The sequence below is a fragment of the Gracilinanus agilis genome, chromosome 1 (genome assembly GCF_016433145.1).
Source record: "Gracilinanus agilis isolate LMUSP501 chromosome 1, AgileGrace, whole genome shotgun sequence".
Classification (NCBI taxonomy): domain Eukaryota; kingdom Metazoa; phylum Chordata; class Mammalia; order Didelphimorphia; family Didelphidae; genus Gracilinanus; species Gracilinanus agilis.
The window spans coordinates 131,620,887-131,641,702 of record NC_058130.1 but is presented as its reverse complement, the minus strand read 5'-3'; the positions used below and the strand labels follow the sequence as shown (position 1 = coordinate 131,641,702).

Here is a 20,816-nt window from a genome sequence, read left to right as displayed (position 1 = left end):
AGAAATATATGGATAGAGCAGAAGAGATGGCCTGAGAGAGGAGGCAAGGGTAGTATGACAGGAAGGTCTGAGAATGAAAACTAGTTTTAAGAGAGATGATAATAATGACATTAACCACAACTTAAATTTATAATAATATATAATAATAATAATTCAGGTTTACAAAACACTATAAATATTATCTCATTTTAGCCTCAGCAACCCCAGGAAATACATTCTAATAATATCCCCATTTTACATAAGAGGAAACTGAGGTCAATAGAAGTTATGTGACTTGCCCAGGACCTCAAAGCTAGTAAATGTATGAGGTAGAATTTGAATTCAGATCTTCTTAACTGCAAGTCCTACAATCTAATCACTGTGTTGCCTAGATATAGGAAAAGGTAGAAGGGTCAAGAGGCTATGATCAGATGATTTTCAAAGTTTAGAATTATGAAGTAGATGCTGAGAGCAAGGATATATCTTTCTTAGGAATGGTGAGTGAAGGAGGCTGGCTTATTTGAGGTGACATCAACATTTATATTGGAGAGAAAGCCAGGCAATGAGGCATCAAGGTAGTGCAGTAGATAGAGAGCTGACCCTAGATGGTGTTGTGAAAACCTTAGTTCAAATCCAGCTTCAGACACTTGTCAGTCTCAGTTTTTCTGATTGTAAAATGGGATTGATAATAGCACCTACTTCCCAGAGGTTTGTGAAGAACAAATAAAATAATATTTTGTAAAGCACTTAGTACCATGCCTAGGATATAGTAGGCACTTAATAAATGTTTACTTTTTCTCTTGTTCCCTTTCTTCCTTTTCTCCCTCCCTTTATCCGTCATTTCCTTCCTTCCTTCCTTCCTTCCTTCCTTCCTTCCTTCCTTTCTTCCTTCCTTCCTTCCTTCCTTCCTGCTTGCTTCCTTCCTCTTTGGAGAGTGGCTGAAGGGCCAATAGACAATTGCTACTAGCACTGGAACAGGATAATAAATCTGGATACAATGGATTATGAAAATAGAGAAGTTACTAAGTGATGGCAGGAGATGGGATGGGAAGTGACAGTAAGGAACATGATTATAGGGCTAATCCTCCTCCTAAATGGATATCTTGGGAGAATAAAAGGCATATCCAGTACTGGGGAGAATAGTCAGGACAGCAGTATCTTTGTAAGTAGAAGTGGAGAGGCAGAACAAGTCTCTTCAACTTCAAGACTGAAGTAACATGAAGTAGTCTGAGGGGAACCAAGATTAAGGAATCATAGGAATGAATAGAATGAGCTCCATTCCATAAACTTTTCTAAACAGATATAGAAAATGCACCAAATAGGATTCTAATGAGGAAATCCAGAAAAAGTCATGAGTCATTTATCCAGCCCTGCTTGGCATAGGAAGATAGATCAGGTGATTTATGGATGCTAGGACAGGGTTTGACCAGGAACACGTCATGCATGGACACTCCAACACCTAGAAGAAGCTATGAACAGGGGAAGAAGAGGTCCCAGACCCAAAATGAGGCACTCCCAGATCTATACTGGAATATTGCAACAGGTACAGATATAAACTGGCAAGTTTGTTACTCAACCCCCCAGGTCCAGGTCACAGACCCAGGGATGTGTTATTTAGAACCTCATAATATCAGCTTTATCATTTTTAATCATTACAGGGAGGACTGGAGAAGGACCTGCTTAAGGGAGTGAGATTCTATCCCTAGGTAGGAAGACCCTGGACAATGTACTGAGAAAGAAGGAAAATTCAAGAATCACCAGGAGCAGTGATGTGGCTCAGACTCCAAGCGCAGAGCAGTATCTTACTTCTAGCATCTAGCCCAGAATACAATGGAATTACCAAGGCAGGAAACTCGCATCAAACGGAAACCTATAATTCTACCTCTTGGAACCAATGGAGCTTTTCAGTTGGCTTTTAGTAGCAGTGTCTAGTAGGACACTACATTTACATATACCCAAATCCAGGTCAGAACCAGATTTCGGACCAGTGAAGGAGCAAGCAGACTTTGCCTTGGATCAGACCATTTTGGGAGCTGAGGACCTATACATCTCCAGACTGTTCTTGAGATCCTACAAGCACAACATTCAATACTTCAAAGGAGAGAGCAAAAGGACTAGCCCAAACCCTCCCTCCAGAAATGTGTCATAAGACAATCCTAAAATTAAGTCCAAAGTCAGGAAGTAGGCTGGAAGAATAGGAGGGAAAAAAGAACTCCATCATAATGAGCTATTGTAGTGGCAGAGATGCTCTAGATAAAAATGCATTAGAAGAGAATGACTTGAAAACATCAATAAGCAATACATAAGAGAAAAACACAGCTTAAACACGAACTCGACTAGAATTTCTGAAAGGGATGAAGCAAGAATTTTTTTAAAAAAGAACTTAAAAGTCTTTTCATAAATGAAATGAGAGTGCTTAAGGAAAAAAATGGAAAAGAAATGAGAGCCATGGAAGAAAAAATCAGAAAAGGAATTAAGAGCTTACCACAAGAGCAGCAAAATCTTGCCCAAGTAATAAACTTTCTGAAAATCAAATGGACCAAACAAGAAAACTTCCCAGATCTTATAACTAAAGTGCAAACTAAAAATAGGAAGAATCTTCTGGTCATATTCTGAAACAAGTCATAAAATGAAAACTTCCAGGAACATCATAACCAAAATCCAAAGATTCTAGGTCAAAGAGAAAACACCATAAACAGCCAGGAAGAAAGAATTCAAGTTTCAAGGAGTCAGAATCAGGATCATAGGAGATTTAACAGCCATCACAATAAAGCAGCAGAGAACTTGGAATGCAATATTTCAGAAGGCAATGGTCATAGGCTTATAATAAAGACTAACTTACCCAGCAAAACTGAGAATTATTTTACTATAGAATATATAATATATAGAATATAATATAGAATAGAAGACTTCTAATATTCCCAATGAAAAAACCCAGAGCCATGTAGAAAGCTTGGAATTCAAATACAGGAGTGAAGAGAAATATTAAACGATAAATATCAATGAATAATGATTTAAAAAGTATAAACTGCTTACATTCAATTGTAGGGAGATAATACATGTGTCTTCTCTAAACCTTTTTAGCATGAGAAAATATAATTAGACTAAGTTTGGGAGTGGTTCTGTTATATTTTGATAATCTTAAGAAAAGAATTAGAAAGAGAGGAAGAGGACTACAGTGAGAGTGAAGGGAAAGGAAGATTAGTGGAAATTATTATCACACAAAGTGACAATGTACAAGTAGACAAACAAGGACAAGGGAATGGCTAACACTTGAACTTCATTCTCATCTGAACTTGTCAAAAGAAAGAAGAAAATAAATACATATACATACAGCAAGTAACAGAAATACATTTCAATCAATAGGGAAATAGAAGGGAAAGGAGAGAAAGAGAGAAGAGAGGGTAGAATAAGGAGAAGGTTTAGACTTAAGCAAAACACATTCTAAGGGTTCATATTTGTGGCTCTTTTTGAGGTGTTGGGGGATGGAAATCTGAAGGAGTAACCATGAACTAGGGAATGGCTGAACAAGCCATTGTATATAAATGCGATATAATAGTATTATGCTGAAATAATGATCAACCAGAATTTCTGAGGACTAATGATGAAACATGCTACCCATTTCTTGAAAGAAAAGAGGACTCAATGTAAAATTAGACAAAAATTTTTGGACATGGCTAATGTGGAAATTTGTTTTTAATGACTATATATGTTTATATTGTTTTTTTTTAATCTTTTCAATTGGGGAGTTGGTGGGGTGGGCAGGTGGGAAGACCTTGGCTGATTAAAACACAGATATAGATAGATAGATAGATAGATAGATAGATAGATAGATAGATAGATAGATAGATAGACAGACAGACAGACAAGACAGATGGATTTACATATACTTAACTACATTAGGAAGGGCTGTGCTGAGATTATTAGCACTGAGCATTTAGACCAGATCAGAACTTTTGACACTTATAATCCCTGCCATACACATAAGCCATTGAGCCACAAGTTACAATGTTGAAATTTCAAGAAAAGAAATGCACAGCAAGGAAAAAATCAACTGTAAACTCCTTATTACCTAAATTACTTTCTGGTATAGAGGATATAATCAGTGCTCAATTAGCCATGCTAGCAGAGAGGATCATTGGCACAGAAGAATATTTTCCATTTGGATTTGGAATAAATGTTAGATGTATATAGCCAAAATTGTGTCTGCCAAATTATATTTCCCTTGGGTAGATATAAAAATATGTTTACATCCATTACATAAATATACTTAGTGCAAGGAAATTCAATCCTGAGATTAAAAACTGGCTATGGGGATAATGCCCCAAACAGAAAAACCAGAGGTGACTGGTAAATTAGAAGTTCAGAAGAGGATATGGCCTCATTTGGACTACTAAAGTACCAGTTAGCAATCTAAAATAGTTAGGAATTGTTTGCATTCAATTTGATCATCCCAAGAGTTGACAGAAAGTTAAACTTCCTAAAGACAATGTAACAAAGAAATCATTTAATCATTTATTGCTGGATTAGAGTTGCAACTGAAATAGAACACTATGCCATGGAAAGATGATCACAAATGACTCTAGATTTGTATTCAAAGGACTTGGGTTAGAATATCAACCCTGCATGTGGTGTGACCTTAGGTAAGTTACTTAACTTCTCTTAGTTTGCTCATCTATGAAATGAAAATTATTTTAAATGGTCCCAAAGACATTTGCCCCTTAACAATACCCTCCATAAATGTCTACCTAGCCTCCCACTTCCATTGAAAGGAAGCCTAATACACTTTTAGATGGTTCTAATTGTTGGAAAGTTTACCCCTTCCAGTCAATGTAAGGGAAAGTCTAAGTCTGCCACACAGTAAATTTGTAATGGTTAATTTATTTGAGGTAACTCTTCTCACCATATTTCACTGTTCCCTTGTCCAAAAGATTTCTGGGAAACTATCAGTTCATTATCCCTGCTGTTGGAAATTCATTCATTCAACAGCTTGTGGGAGTTCAAAGGAAATTTAGATTTTATCTAATCCATTTCCTCAGAAGCCCAGAAAAGATCTGTCCAACATCCTACAGGAAGTTAGTGGTAGAACTGCAAATCACACCTAAACCTCTAGATTCCTAGTCCAAAGCTATTTCCATTTTACCACTCTGACACTACTATGAACTAATGACTGTACTAAGTACTAAAGGAAAAATAAAGATATGTAAGATTTTGTCCCTGACCTCATTTTCCATTCATCCATTCAATAAATATTTATTGACCACTTTCTATATGAAAGATAATGTCGCTGAGGAGAAAAAGGTGGAAAATAGCCCCCACGTATGAAAGGGATTATCATAGAAGAATTTTTCTGGTTTAGCTCTATGGCTTTCATTTGCTTGAGAAAGCAAATAGCTAAACACTAACTAAAGCCTGTAGAATTAAACTGACACACCAAACTTTAGCTCATTAACCAATGATTAACTGTTATTGATAAAGAGAATTTCTGATTCAACTTTATTACCTCTATTTATTTAAGATGAACAAGCTAGCATTAGAGTTAATGGTTCTCTGGTTAATCTGCAAATCCCAGCTTTATCCCTACTATTTATTGACTATTTAATAACTTTACCTGAAGTTCATCTTTCCCTATCTGCTGTGTCCTCTTTGATATGTAAATCTTTAACTTCCATTTTCCTACTGATGTAACTAAGACCTATATACAGTCATTGAAATGAAGCTTGGAGCCCACTAGTTTTTATATATCACATATCTATTCTCTGAGTATATAATAAATTGATTATTAAAATACTTCTGTGTATTGATGAATATGATTGGCAGCAACAAATCCTAGGTAATTTTGACAGGATATAATCTACATCTATAGAGAGGAGAATGCCTGCAGTGAAGACCTCACAGCTTATCTCAAATGTATCTGGACCAATTTCAGAAAACCACTGTATCCTACAGGAATAAGTATTCAATCAATCTAGAAGAGAGGTTTAATTTTTTTTAAATCTTTACCTTCCACCAAAGGAAGAATAATAAAAAGATTGTGAGATATAACAGTTGGCTATGCCAGTTAGAGAAGGTGCCAATTAGCAGTAAAAATATTTTTCATTTTACTTCTTAAATTAGAAGACATATGGGTAAGAGAAGGGCTTGGATAGCAAAGATGTCAAACTTGTTTGCAAAACTCCAGGGCAGGGCCTGAACTCAATTAAAATGTAACTGAGAAATGTTTACCAAAAAACTCCCCCAAAAAACAAAAAAACATAATACAATATAGATAATGTTAATTTGTAGTTTCCTGAGTCAATATAGAACTTTGGGATCTATGTTTTATTTGATTTTGACATATACCACTAAGATGATCTTCCCATCTAATCCTCTAAGACTTTCCCCCACTTCCAACCTTTTTTTTTTTAACCATTACCTTCTGCATTAGAACCAGTTGCAGGACAGGTTGGCAATTGGGATTAAGTGACTTGCCAAGGGTCACACAGGTTGGAAGGAAGAAAAAGTCACTTAACTCCCATTGTCTAGTCCTTACCACTCTTCTGCCTTGGAACCAATACACGGTATTAATTCTAAGAGAGAAGGGAAGGATTTTAAAAAGAAAATAACTTCTTAAAAGTTAGAATTGGTCAAATGGAAGTTAGTGACTCCAAGAAACATCAAGAAACAATAAAATTAAATCAAATAACAAAAAAAAGAAGAAAACACGAAGTAAATGACAGGGAAAACCCAGCTCCTTTGGAAAATGGATTGAGGAGGGATAATTTAAGAATCACTGGACTACCTGAAAGTTGTCAACAAAAAAAGACCACATCATATTTTAAGAAACTATAAAGAAAAACTACCCAGGTCTCTTAGAACCAGAAGACAAAGGAGAAACTGAAAGAATTCATTTGCTACCTCCAAAAATAAACCCCCAAATAAAATTCCTCAAAATATTACAGTAATAATCTAAAACTCCCAAATCAAAGAGAAAATACAAGTAAGCAAAATGAAAAATTGAAGTACTGTGGAGCCACAGTCAGAATCTCACTTAATTGAAAGAGATAAATAGAGAAATCACATTTTACTAAAATATTACTATAGACAATGAATTAATAGCAATAATACACATATGCATCAAATGACACAGCATCTAAATTCTTAAAGGAAAAGTTAAATGAGTATAGGAAGAAATAGATGGTAAAACTGTAATAGTGGAGGACCTCAATTTACCTTTCTCAGATTTAAATAAATGTAACCATAAAATAAGAAAGAAGTGGAGACGAATTGAATTTTAGAAAAGTTTTAGGAATGATACACTTCTGGAGAACACTGAATAAAAAGAAGCATACTATTTCTCATCTCTAAATGACACCTTCATAAAAATTGACCATGTATTAAAGCATAAAAATCTCACAAACAAATGCAGTAAAGTTAAAATATTAAATGCAACTTTTTATAATCATAATGCATTAAAATTACATTCAAAAGACTTGGAAACATATTAAAATTATTTGGAAATTAAATAATTTAATACTAAAAAAATGAGTGGGTTAAAGAACAAGTCATAGGAATAATCAATAATTTCATTAAAGATAATAACAGTGGAACAACATACCAAAACTGGGATTTAGCCAAAGCAATATAGAGACGTTTTTGTATCTCTAAACACTTACATCAATATAAGAGAAAATGAAAAAAATCAACCCATTGTATTTGCAACTAAACATCAGAAATCAAATGAAAACCCTCCAATTAAATACCCATTTGTTGAAATGAATGAATTGAGATATCCTTTTGATTAATAAAATTAGCTTTGTTTTCATCCAATTCAAGAAATATTTATTTAGTGCCAATAATGTTCTAAGGAACAGAACTTGACTGCTTCCTGAGACCAAGTCCATTCCCCTCCATGAGGTTGTCAAGAAGCTGAGTCAGTTCCTGAGAGGGATGAAGGGCAGTGACAAAGACATGAGAGAGTAATACTGTCCAAAGAACAACAAGGGTTCACTTAGCTGGATAAAGGAATCCCTATTGCTATTTTTTCAGAGGTTTAAAATAGTAACAAGACTGGCTAAAGCCCTAAAGCAATGGCCCTCTTTTTTTCTCATGGTATAATAGTCTTTGCCATGAGGTACTGTGGTACATAGAACATTTAAGTTAGCAAAATTACAAGAAAGTCAGAAGCCCCGTATGAGAGCAATTTCCCTTCAATAAGAGCAGTCTTTTTTTGTTGCATTACTTGCTAGCTCAAGGTCTGATGATTTTAGGGGTGGGAGTACACATAATAGGCAAGTTTGGTCTATTTTGTAAATACTTACTATTCTACACATGTTTCACAAGCTGGGGAAACAAAATTCACATTAAATTACAAAATGACATAAATTTTCTTTTACATAATATTCAAAATTTTATGGCATCTCTAGCACACTGCTCTAAGTCATAGCAAAGGGTCTGTGTAAGTATAAGATCTTCAAGATCACTATTTATAGCATATTCATTTAAAGCTAGAAGGGCCTTTACTGATCCACTCCCTCACCTGATTACAAAATGAGAAATTGAGTCCCAGAAAAGTAAAGAGACTTGCCCAAGGCTACACAAATACTAAATAGAAGAATTAAGAATTGAACCCAGGTATTCCAACTCCAAATTCTTTGCCCTTAATACTAAATGTTATAGAGATGATTCCTGGGCCAACCTAGAGAATAGCTACTATTCATTCTTTTTTTTTTTTAAACAATAATAGACATTCATCACATAAAGTACTTAAAGAAATCTGCTTTTCCCAGATAGGATCTTCCTGTTTTCTAAGTCACAATTATTATATCTTGTGTTCCATAAAGTGAATTTTTTGGGGGGAAAGGGAAGTCAGGGAAGAAGGATTTTGGAGGTAATTTTCAAGACTAAGATTTGGGAAGGATATAGAAAACTTTGATGATGTTCTGCTGAAGGGCACATTTCTTATCCAAAACAGATTCAGGGAGGAGAAGCTGTCAACATTATCTCGTTCAGCACACAAATTGCAGGTCTTTGATGGGTTTTTCCAGGAGTTTCAATCTTGTGCTACAGGATAAGGTAATACCAGTAGGGCTTTAGAGGTGTCAATCTCATTCCTGGCATTTTATAGGGAATTGATTCTCTTTGCTTTTCAAGTATTCAGTTTTAGTCCTGCAGTTGTTATACTCAGGCCATGGGAATTGGGCTTGCTTACATTATTTCCAACACCTTCCAGAAAGAAAGTTGATCATATGAGGTCAGGGTAAAGCTGGTAATTCAACTTTCACAGTGAGAAGTAGAGAAATTGTGCACATATTCCTAAGAGCAGAGGAGTTTAGAATTATAAAGTACCTTAGAGATCATCTAGTCCAAGTCTCTCGTTTTAAAGTTGAAGCCATTAAGGGGAAGTGACTTGTCCAAAAGCACAGGGATTAAATGGCAGAGTTGGGGTTCCAATCTCGGAAATCTAGTGCTTTTCTCACTACATTTTGCTATGTCCTCTAGTATTGCCAAAAAAATAAAATGATATACATGAATTTAGCTCATTTCTCATCTTTCACTAGCTTCTCTATCTTTTCATCTCACAGGTAATGTATGTACCTACCAGCTTTTAAGTAATTTGTTTTCTCTTGCTCACTTGTAACTGTCATGCCTTTAAAAAAGCCAACAAACATAAAAGTGATTAGCAGTACTAAAGCTCAAATCCTCAAAGATTCTAAGATCATATGGTGTTTGGGAAAACCTCTCTTGCTTTTAGCTCCTGATTTCCTTTCTTCTAGACTCCCCCATCAAAATCCAACCTGTTTGTTTCTAGAAACTACTAAAAAAGAGGATTTTAACCCCTTAAAGAGCCTATGAATAGATTAAGGATGTCTGTGAATTTGTATGGGAAAAAATTACACCTATTTCAATATCATTAGTTTCCTTTGTAATTCTTTGTTTTATACATTTAAAAACATTATTTTGAGATGGAATCCATAAGATTTATAAGATTGCTGAAGGGATCTAGGAAACAAAAAGGGCCAAGGACTCCAACAACAAGGACTTTCTATAATCCAATGTATCCCTCAGGTCTTATATCAGTAAGTATCAAAAATCTTTCTGGTTATGACATCAGAGATGAGGAAACAAATCAGATGCACCTGAATGAAACTATGCTTAACTTTCCTAAAATTTTTATGGTCACCTTCTGAGGTCCCTGAGCCTCCCTAAGTGGTAGTCATAGCAAAGAACTTAGGTGTCCTATAAACTAAAATACTTAGAACTTGACATTACCTACATGTGCCAAATCTGGAGGTAACCTTTCAAAGTACCATTTTTAGCTCTCTTCTTCCCCTTATTATAGAAGAAAAGAAGGGAATATACATTTATTAAGCATCTATAATGTGCCAGGCACTGTGCTAATTACTTAACAAATACTATCTCATTTGATCTTCACAACAACCCGGGGAGGCAGGTGCCATTATTAGCTCCCTTTTACAGTTGAGAAAACTGAAATGAGCAGGGGTTAAGTGACCTGCCCAGGATCACCCAGATACCCAGTGTCTGAAGCCAAATTTGAATTCAAAACTTCTTAACTACAGGACCAAATCCACTATGCCACCTAGATGCCTGAACACCATTGAACTGGTGATGACTTCTGGCTAGAGAACCCCAGCAGTAACTGTTGTCTTGAACACCTCTGTTCTTGTCTCTTTCCCCATTTCCCCAGTCCTATTTCATATTAAGCCTTAAACCTTCCCTTGTGCCAGTTAAAATGTACCTAATGAAGGTCTACTGCTACTGCTTTACGCATCACTAGACTGACTGATCCTTTTGTGAAAACCTTCCTAAGTCCCCAGCAGCTGAAACAGAGTGGGAAAAACTAATATCTCAAGAAACAGGAAAAATGTCTTTAAAAAATAACTTCACATCTTCAACAGCAGAAATGAATTTGGTAGTTTGATTCAATGTGGGTTTAATACTCATGTGCTCAATATTGTGAACTAAGAAATTCTTAATTCCCATAAATCGCAATAGATATGCAATCTTAGCTGTCACAGTGAGCTCCTGTGATAAGGAACAGACAGCTTTCACTTTTTTTTCTCATCAAATACTTATGACTTGTCAATACCTAAGGGACAGCTCCCTGAAGGCCATGGCCTCGAGTAGACTATAAATGGTAAGTGAAGAAATGGAGTGCCTTGCTTTTCAAATTAAGTGGAGCCTGAAAGATACAACCAGACTCCTCCACACATGGCTGGTTCAGAAAGAAAACAATTCAGACTTGAGGTTCAGATAGATCCTGTCTGATTTAAGTTCTTGGTTGATAAAAGCTTTGTTAAAAAAAAAAAAGATGCTGGCTACTCCCTTATTACCTGTACCTAAAAGAGTTACCACTGAACAAAATCTGAAATGATTATCAGGCACATAAGGCTACAGATGTTAGATGAGAGATGAAGAGAGATGTGGTACAAATGCACTCCTCATTCAGAGCACTTAATTTGCTATCACAATTTTAAAACCATCTTATCAAAGGTGTGTGACTTTGAGCAATTTGCTTCACATCTATGGGCTAGTTTCCTCATCTGTAAAATTAGGAAGTTGGACTCAATGATCTCTCTGGTCCCTTTTAGCCCTAAAATGCTAGGATTTTCAAAATATGAGCCAACCCAGTGATCATCTGTAGGTTATGGTTTGCCTGTAACTATATTTACTAACATCCAGGGATTATCTTATCAGGTGATGTGATCAGTCTGCTGCTTTCCTCTCTCATCCTTCAGACATCTCTCCTTCCCACTGTAGCATGATGGAAAAGTTCCTGCAATTTGGGATCTCTGACAGTTGGTGGCATTAGTGGAAAGAATGCTGGCTCTGGAAGACCTGAGTTAAAATCTTACCTCAGATACTTACCAGCTGTATAAGCCTGAGCAAATCACTTGACCTCTGTTTGCCTTAGTTTCCTAAACTATAAAATGGGGATAATAATAGCACATGCAAAAACTGTTGTGAGGATCAAATAAAGTAAGATTTTTAAAGTGCTTAGTATAGTGCCTGGGACATTAGCAGTTACTAATATTAATACTTATTTCCTTTCCTGTCATCGTCCTTGTTCCACCCCTTCTGTATAGTTATAACTGAGGGCCTTGTTCACTTTTGCTTTGAGTGATCTCATTATTTTTCAAAGGTTCAACTATTACCTCTACAACCCATTCCCAGATTTACATGTCTCTAGCTCTAGTCTATCTCTTCAATTACCAATTTTCTATTGAACATCTCTAATTTAGTTCACTTACTTCTGAGTCAGTTCTTTCCATCATTTCCCATATCTCTCTAGAGTTCAGCTCTTACACCAGCTCCTTCCAAAGGGAAGCCTATTTTGACTTCCTCAGTTGATAAAACCTTTTCCCTGGAAATTTTTGCAAGTGACCTTTGTACATTTTTATATTTACTTCACTATGTACATATAATCCCCCAATATAATATAACATCCTTTTGGTCTTTGAATCCTTAACACCTAAAAGAGTGCCTGGCAAATAGTAAGTACTTAAATGTTTTTTATTGCTGCTGAATATGAGACAATATAAGAAGCATCTGATAGGAAGAGTAGATGTGCTAGTCTATGTCTCTATTTGGGTAGCAAGGACCTTAGATTGATCTGAGCTAGTGTGACAGTGAGGGGAGAGTAGTTGATGATTAGAAGTGGTCTAAAACTAAAGTATTTAGACTTAGTAGTACTGAGAATATTGCTCTAAAGCCCTCTAACTCTATTACCAAGTGGTCAAAATAGTACAGTGAAAGACCATCAGACCACAGTTAATAAGTAATAAACATGTATTAATAATAAATTCATAACCATATTATTTTATGTTTGTATTAAGCACTATGGAATACAAAGACAGTCAAAATATGGAGAAGACAAAATGCAAGCAAGTCTGTACAACAAAGTTATATAGGATAAATTGGAAATAAATCAACTGAAAGAAGGCACAAGTATGAAAAGGGAATGGGAAAGGCTTCCTGCAGAAGGCAGCATTTTAATTGTGAAATGAAGAAAGGCATGGAAGCTAGCAGACAAAAACCTCTGAAGAAGCAGAGCCTTCCTTGCATGAATGAGAGCCAGTGAAAATGCTCAGAATTGAGAGATGAAATATCTTGTTTGGAGAACATCAAGGAGGCCATTGTCAATGGATCAAAGAATACATGGAGAAGTTTAAGATATAAAATGACTGGAAAGATAGGCAATGGGTTAGGTTATGAAGAACTCTGAATGTCAAAAAGCAGATTTTATATTTGATCCTAGAGATGAGAGGGAGCTATTAGACTTTATTGACTGGGGGAAGATGAGGGAGGGTGAAATATTCAGAGTGGTGTTTTAGGGAGATTAATTTGACAAGCTGAGTGGAGGATGATTGGAGTGGGAAGACTTGAGGCAGGTAAACTCAGTAGATCAGGTATAAAAAAAAGGGCCTCTGCCAGGGCTATAACAGTAGCAGATGAGAGAAGAGAATTTGAGAGATGATACAAAAGTGAAATCTAGAGACCCCAACAAAAGATTGTGTTATTGAAATTTTGAGGTCTCTGATGTAAATTTCATATGGAAGTTTAGGGGTCTTTGAAACTACATTTCCCATGAGCTCACGGACTTCCTGTCTTGCATGGTGATGTAAGGCAGTTACATAATAACATAGGCAGAAGAATAAAGACAGAGTGGCTGAATTGGCATGCTCTCTTTAGTGGCTTGGAGCTGATCCAGGATGGGGAGAGGAGGCAAGGGCATGCATCTTTTAAACTGACTCTTTACATGGCACGTGGCTTCATTTTTCTACTGGCTACCAATAAATCTTTTAAGACCCTAATATTTTTAAATCTATCCTTTTATATCCATTTTATTTTTTACAAGATTGAATACAGGGAGTGAGAATGAGGAGACAAGGATGACATATAAGTTGTGAACCTGTTTGACTGGGAGGATAGTCTTATCCTCAGCAGTAATAGGAAAGTTAGGAAGTGGGGGAGGCTTTAAGGAGAAAAATCATGACTATTACTTCAGCAAGAAAATCAGCCAAATGGAAGACTAACAGTAGACTAGTGGTTTGCTTGCCTGACTTATTTGAAAGTGTATTAGCAACACTACCTGTCATCCACAAGGCATGGCTGACTCTGCCAACTGAAGCAAGATGAATTTGGGTCAAATCTAGAGGTTGCTCTGCTTTTAACAAAGAGACTCTCAACAGATATTCCAATGGTTAAGACTTCTTACTCTGATTAACTGAAAAAAAAGGCTATTGGGTGGATGAGTCTTAGTGTCACAAAGACACAATGATTATGGAAATAAATGTAAATTAAAAAACACATAAATACACAATAAGGATGATAACCTTTGAATAATGTAATTGTAATCATCTATCTTAGACCTTAAAACATATCTCATAGAAGTGGAAGACTAGAGAAGTCATATATGTCATACACTGTCAGACATGGTCAATGTACCAAGTTATTTTTGCTACACTGAGTTTTTTTCAATCCTACAATTAGGGAATATTCTATTCAGAAATAATGGTGCTGAGAAAAAATGAGTAAAACTTATTTAAAAACAACCAAAAAATAATAAGGGATTTATTTCAATAGATCACAATAAGCTAGCTATTTGAAAGTTTTCTAACTTGTCTCCCTGTCAAGAAACTTGAGTTTCTCTTGACTACAATCCATCTTCTCCACCCAGCTACCATGGTAATTTTTCAAAAGCATAGTTCTAACCAGCATTGACAAACCTTTTAAAGATCATGTACCCAGAATGCATCTTCAATGTGCCTGTGAGTCTCCCACATTGCCCCGGACAGTAGAGGGAGGACGTGCTCACACTGGACTGCTGAGTGGAGTAGTGCATGTGAACATTGTCCTCAGGTGCTGTGGAGAGGGGGAATGGTGCAGTTCCCTCTAGCATGCAAGGACAAACATGCCATGTCTTCACCAACACAGTTCTAATGATGCCACAGAACCTTCCCCCTTCCACCAAGGAACACCAGGTGTTCTCTATTTCCTCCAAAATCAAATAGAAAATCCTATTTATTATAATCTAATCCCTCCCTCCCTTAATAACTTTCACTTTTTACTTCCTTCAACTTGTAGCAATCCATCTATACTGGATGATTTGCAGTTTCTTGAACATAGACATACCATCACCCTCCTCAGTGATTTGCAATGGCTGTCCTCCAGGTCTACACTGTTCTGCCCTCTCAGCTCCACCTCATAGTTTCCCTGGTTTCCTTCAAGATGCAGCTCAATTTCCACCTTTTGCAGGAGGCCTTCCTTGATCTTCCCAGTTGACAATGTCTTCCTTTGTCAGATGATCTTTGTCTATTCTGTATTGATCTTGCAGATATTTTAATATTTACTTCTCATTTCTTCCATTAGAAAATACCTTCCATAATAACAGGGACTATTTTGGACTTGTGTTTCCTTGTATGCCTGATGCTGAACACAGTGCTTGGCACATGGTAGATTCTTAATAAATGGTTATTGACTTACCAACTATACTATACTTATTAAACCATGAATACAGGAGTGGGTGATTTAGTACCATTCTCTATGAGGGATGGCCCCATTTCCTTGTGCTTCCCAGGCCCTGAGAGCCAGAATCCACATACCTCTCTATCCCCACTGGGGAAAAAGGGAGTTGATGAATTGACCCTATGGCTAACTAGTTCAACTATGTACTAAACTCTACCCTTTAATTCCTTGCCCTCTTGTTCAGTTTATACCTGCCAACATTCATCTAGTTCATCCATACTATTTCCTGTCTTCACACCAACTCCTGGGGTGATGGATGCCAGCTGGAGACAGCCTACAAATTCATACTTCCTAATTTCAGCTAGGCTCTCTCTATTGAAAGCAATCATTTTATTCTTTCCTTATTGAATTTCTATCACACTCCTACAGCAGATGTTCCAAACCTCCTCTCTCATTAACCTCCCTTCTCTCACAGTAGGCAACACCACCTCCTACTTAACTAAGAAAAATCAGTCATCTATTGTGAGTTCCTTCATTCCTGTTATTCTGCACTTTTTAAAAAACCTTTATATCATCACCCATCCCTCTCTTCTTTAGGGAAGAAGTAGCCCAACTCTGCCAAAGCTAACCTTCTACTCATGTCCTAGAGAGTGTTGACTCTCACTGTCTTCTTTACTTCACCAGCCACTTCGATTCTCAACTCCTTGCCATCTGATTTACTTGATTAGATGTATGTCTTATCCTATTTCTTCCCAACTCTTCCCAGAGCTTTCCTTATCAATCATTCCCTTTTCTTTCCTTCTCCTTTGACTTTTTTCCCCTTCTCCCCATGCCATTTTCCCTTTCTTCTTAACTCCTGGCTATACCCTCCACTGCCTACAAATATCTAATGTCTCCCCTATCCTGAAAAAAAACCTTTCTTTGATTCTGTAGTTTCATTGCTGAACTCCTAGATGCCTCAATATTAATTCAAATCCCAATCCCTTGCAATCTGCCTTCTGAACCCATCAAACTACTGAAATTAATCTAAGGCTAACAATTATCTCTTTACCTATTAAATCTGATAGAATTTTCTCATTCCTCAATCTCCTTGACCTCTTTCTATCTTTTGACATTCTGGATAAGTTCTCCCTCCTCATAAGTACCCTCTCCTCCCTCTTAACACTTTTAAACACCTTGCCCTTGGACTTCTGCAATACTCTTCTCTCCAAGTTCTCCTCATTCCTGTCTGAATGTTCCTTCTGAGTCACCTTTGCTGGCTTCTGATCCTTTTCTTACTCCCTAAGCATCCCCAAAGGTTTTTTCTCTCTATGGTGATCTCATATACCATGAGTATCCTCAAAGGTTTTTCTCTCTATGGTGATCTAATGGACTCCGATGGGTTTAATTATCTTCATGACTTTAGACTTCATCTAGCTTTTGAACTGTAGTTCTGCATTGCTAGCTGCCTGCTAAAATATCTCTACCTGGATGTTGCACTGTCCTCTCAAACTCAAAATGATGCTCAAAAATTCCAAGTAACTCCAATACCTGACCTTGATATACCTCCAGAGTCTGACTAGTATCTATCTTTTCAATTCTATTTCATATTTTTCTACTTTATGCAGTTTAGGTTCCAAACAAGGTAGATTAATTACTATGTTTCCTGAAATTGACATTATATGCCTTCTCAATTTTATATTACATGAGCCATCATCCACGCCCAGGTTATATTCTCAACTCCAATTTTCAGAATTTTTTTTTCAACTTTTAGCTCAAGGGCCACCTCCTAGTTTAAGCTTTCCTTGATTTGCTAAATTCCTAGTGTTTATTTCCTTCACTAATAACCTTATATTATACTTATTTGTGTAAATTTAGTAATCCCAATTAGAAAGTTATCTTCCTAAAGGCAAGGACTGTTTGATATTTATCTTTTTTTCCCTCAGGTCTTGTATTAAATGGAATAACATTTGTGAAAAGCCTAGCACAATGAGGCACATAGCTGGTCCTATATAAAGACATATTTCCTTTTCCTTTCCAGCTTGACAAATGTTCATTGAATTGGATTTATGTATGAGAATGGCTATGACATTTTCAGTATCAGAAATTTTCTAGCATAAGCAGGTGAGCAAAGTCTGGAGACATTCCAAATCATAGATTGGTTCTCTATGATCTACAAAAATTGAGTTACACCCAGCTCTCTCCTACGACCTATATCCAGAAGAGATAGAACCTGCAAAGGAACTAATTCCCTTCCCTCAACAAATATACAGCTCAAACTCCCCAAACTCTTCTCAGGGAATGAAAATAACTCACACACAGATATGGATAAAACAGAATCTTCATTTGGCCATATGGTTCAGTGGATTGAATTTAGAGTAAATGAGTTAAAAGTGCTGGCTGTGCTTAGGCAAACTGCTTACCATCTCTGATCATTAACTTTTCTATGAGACCTCTAAGTTCCCTTCAATGCAAAATCTATAGTCCAAGGAATCTCAAGATTCAAACTGATAAAAGATCTCCCCTAGATTTGGGATAATTTGGGATAATTCTTGGGTCCTCCAGAACTAAGTAGCCTAGATTAATATCAGCAAAATTTTGCACCAACTGACCTCCAAGTAGGAGAAATAAGACTCACATGGACACATTTCTATAGTACAAGTTAAACAAAATTTTCATTATGCACAGATAAGATTTCATCAGTCTCCCATAGCCTAATGAATAAAATAGAATTTCTCTACCTTGGTACCTAAGGCCCTCCATATCCTGGTTCCAACCTACCTTTGCAGCCTTATTTCATTCTCAGGTCCTTCACACATTCCATGCTCTAACCCAACTGGGCTATTCACCATTCCCTGATTTTGAGCAGCCCTTTCTGACCTCAGTGCATTTGCATATGCTGTATGTGCCTCCATTCCAGAAAAAGACTGTTAAAAATCTTTCTCTTGGTTCAAGGCTCATTTCCCTGCTACCTCTTTAATAAAATCTTCTTGGATCTACCTAACTAAAAGTCAGCTCTTCCCTTCTGCAAATTTCTCATGCTACTCTGTATAACCTTTTCCAAACCACACCCTAACTTGTATTATCAAATTATTTGTAAATGTGAGTATCCCTCAGAGTGAAACATCTACAGTAGACCCTACTTTCCTCTCAAGCTCTAGTTCTATATCTCTCCTTTCTCAACCAAGCTCCTACAAAAAGAATTCCACGTACAGTCGGGGAATAAAAGATCAAGAGAATGAGGAGCAAGGAATTCAAGGAGGTAAGAAAGTATGTCAAACTGAAGAACCAGAATTCTGGGAATAGCTACTCCTGGAGCCCTCATTCACCATTTTCATTCCCATTCCCCACAAACCTATTCTTCTTATATCTTACTCCAAGCCTGACAGCCTCTCCCACTGTGCCCAGAACTTCCTCTTGTGGGCCTTCCATTCACTGAAAGTAAAAGTTACTACACATCTAGCACTCTTTTCTGCATTGGCTGAACTCATTTCTTATAGCATTCTCCCTCTACCCCACCCCCACCTATTAGTCCTAGAGAGAACATACCCCTTGCTCCCTGCTGCCATTTCCTGCCTCTCCGATTTCTGCTAATTTTCATTAGCATCTCCCCCTTCAATGTCACCCCATTCTAATTTAATATCCAATCAAGGTCCTAGAGTCAATTATCTATCACTGCTAGAAATTCTCCTTTCAGAAGCAGCTAGGTAGCATAGTGGATAGAGCACATGTCAGGGAATCTGGGTTCAAATCTGACCTTAGCATTTCCTAGCAATGTGACCCCAGACAAGTCACTTAACCTTAGACATCTAGCCCTTGCCACTACTATTCTGTCTTAAAATTTATATTAAGACAGAAGGCAAAGATTTAAAAAAAAGGAAGGAATTCTCCTTCCCATTTTTAATAAATTGAATAATTAGCTCAGGCTCCCCAACCCCCCCCCCAACTCCTGGCCAAATAACAAGAGACTTCTACATGTATGTTGATGTACCCTGGAATACCCTAACCTCTCAAGTCCTCAGGGTCCTCAATCCACATAACATATTCTGTTCTACCTAAACTACCAGGGGATTGCCCCAACATGATCTAGCCAACATTGGCAAATATTCCACTTCAATAATCAAAAACTATGAAATTACCTTTAGACCATTGCCTCCTGTCATTCAATTTCTCCCTATTTCTTATGCCTCTTAATTCCATAATTTATCCTTTATTCTCTTCATTCCTCACTACTGTCAGGTTCTCCCTTCTCAATCCTTACCCTCTAAATTCTGGCTAAACTCTACACTCTCCTCTGCCCTCAAATCTCTTGCTATACTCTCCTGTTCCCTGGATTATTCCCACCATACACCTTCTGCATTCCAACTCATGTGCTATTGAATGGACCTGGAGGAAATAATGCACCTGACTGTATCAGACCTATTACAAATTCAGGTTATCTCAACTAGATCCTCACTATAGAAAAGTTGTATTTTTACTCCTCTCTGATTCTTTATCCCATTCCTCAGAATATTTCAAATCTCTTTTCTCCTCAAATTTCCCGCCTTATCCTCTCCCCTTCTCTCTAAGCAAAGCTGAATACTTTCCTGAGAAAATAGAAATCATTCACTATGAGCACTATTCTCTCCCTTTCTCTATCTTGCAAAAACTCTTAATATCATTTCCCATTCTTTCCTCCTTTACTTCAATCTCTCCCAAAAAGTTATCTCTTCTCACCAAATCAAACCCTCTATATTTTCATCTTGACCTTATTTCCTTTCCATCTTATCCTTCAGATTAAAAACTAGAGAAAAGGTATGACTGTGGGGGCAATCTCTCTCAATCTACTGTTCTCTTCCCTGATGTCTAAATGAAAACAGTGAATAATCCACAGTAAATCCTACTTTCCTCTTATGAGATAGTCCTATCTCTTTTTTCCCAACCAAATTCCTACAAAAAGGCATATGCCCTAAGCTTCATATGTATATCTCCAATTTTTTATTGGCTATTTCAAATTAGATGTCTCAAAGGCATCTCAAGTTTTATACATCTAAAAGAGAACTCATGATCCCTTCCACTTCCAAATCTACCTCCCTAAAAATATGGCTCTTTCTTTCAGGGGTACCATTACTTTCCAGTCATCCAAGTTCACAACTTTGGAATTATTCTTGACTTCTTACTATTCTTCAATCCACATATTCAGTCACCAAATCTTGTCATTTCTACATTTTTTTCTTTATAGAGCATTTAGCAAAATGACACAGAGTAAACCCTGAACAAATTTCTGTTATTTGGGGAGAATAAAGACAGTGTATACCATGAGAAATCAAAAGAGTAATAACTAGATACATCATACAAGGATAAAAAAACACTATGGCTGAAGGAGTAAGGGGTTAACTGTGGTTGGAGGC

At 36.7% G+C, this 20,816-nt stretch overlaps 1 protein-coding gene across 1 annotated transcript in view; it reads right to left on the bottom strand.

Annotated features, from left to right (window-relative positions):
* Positions 1 to 20,816, bottom strand: part of LOC123248525 (katanin interacting protein) — a 148,325-nt gene that overhangs the window by 107,908 nt on the left and 19,601 nt on the right. Inside the window, exons 4-5 of the mRNA XM_044677331.1 lie at positions 16,259 to 16,270; positions 5,144 to 5,161 (exon numbers count right to left, since the gene is read on the bottom strand). Coding sequence (XP_044533266.1) covers positions 5,144 to 5,161; positions 16,259 to 16,270 — 30 coding nt within the window. The remainder of the gene's footprint in view (positions 1 to 5,143; positions 5,162 to 16,258; positions 16,271 to 20,816) is intronic.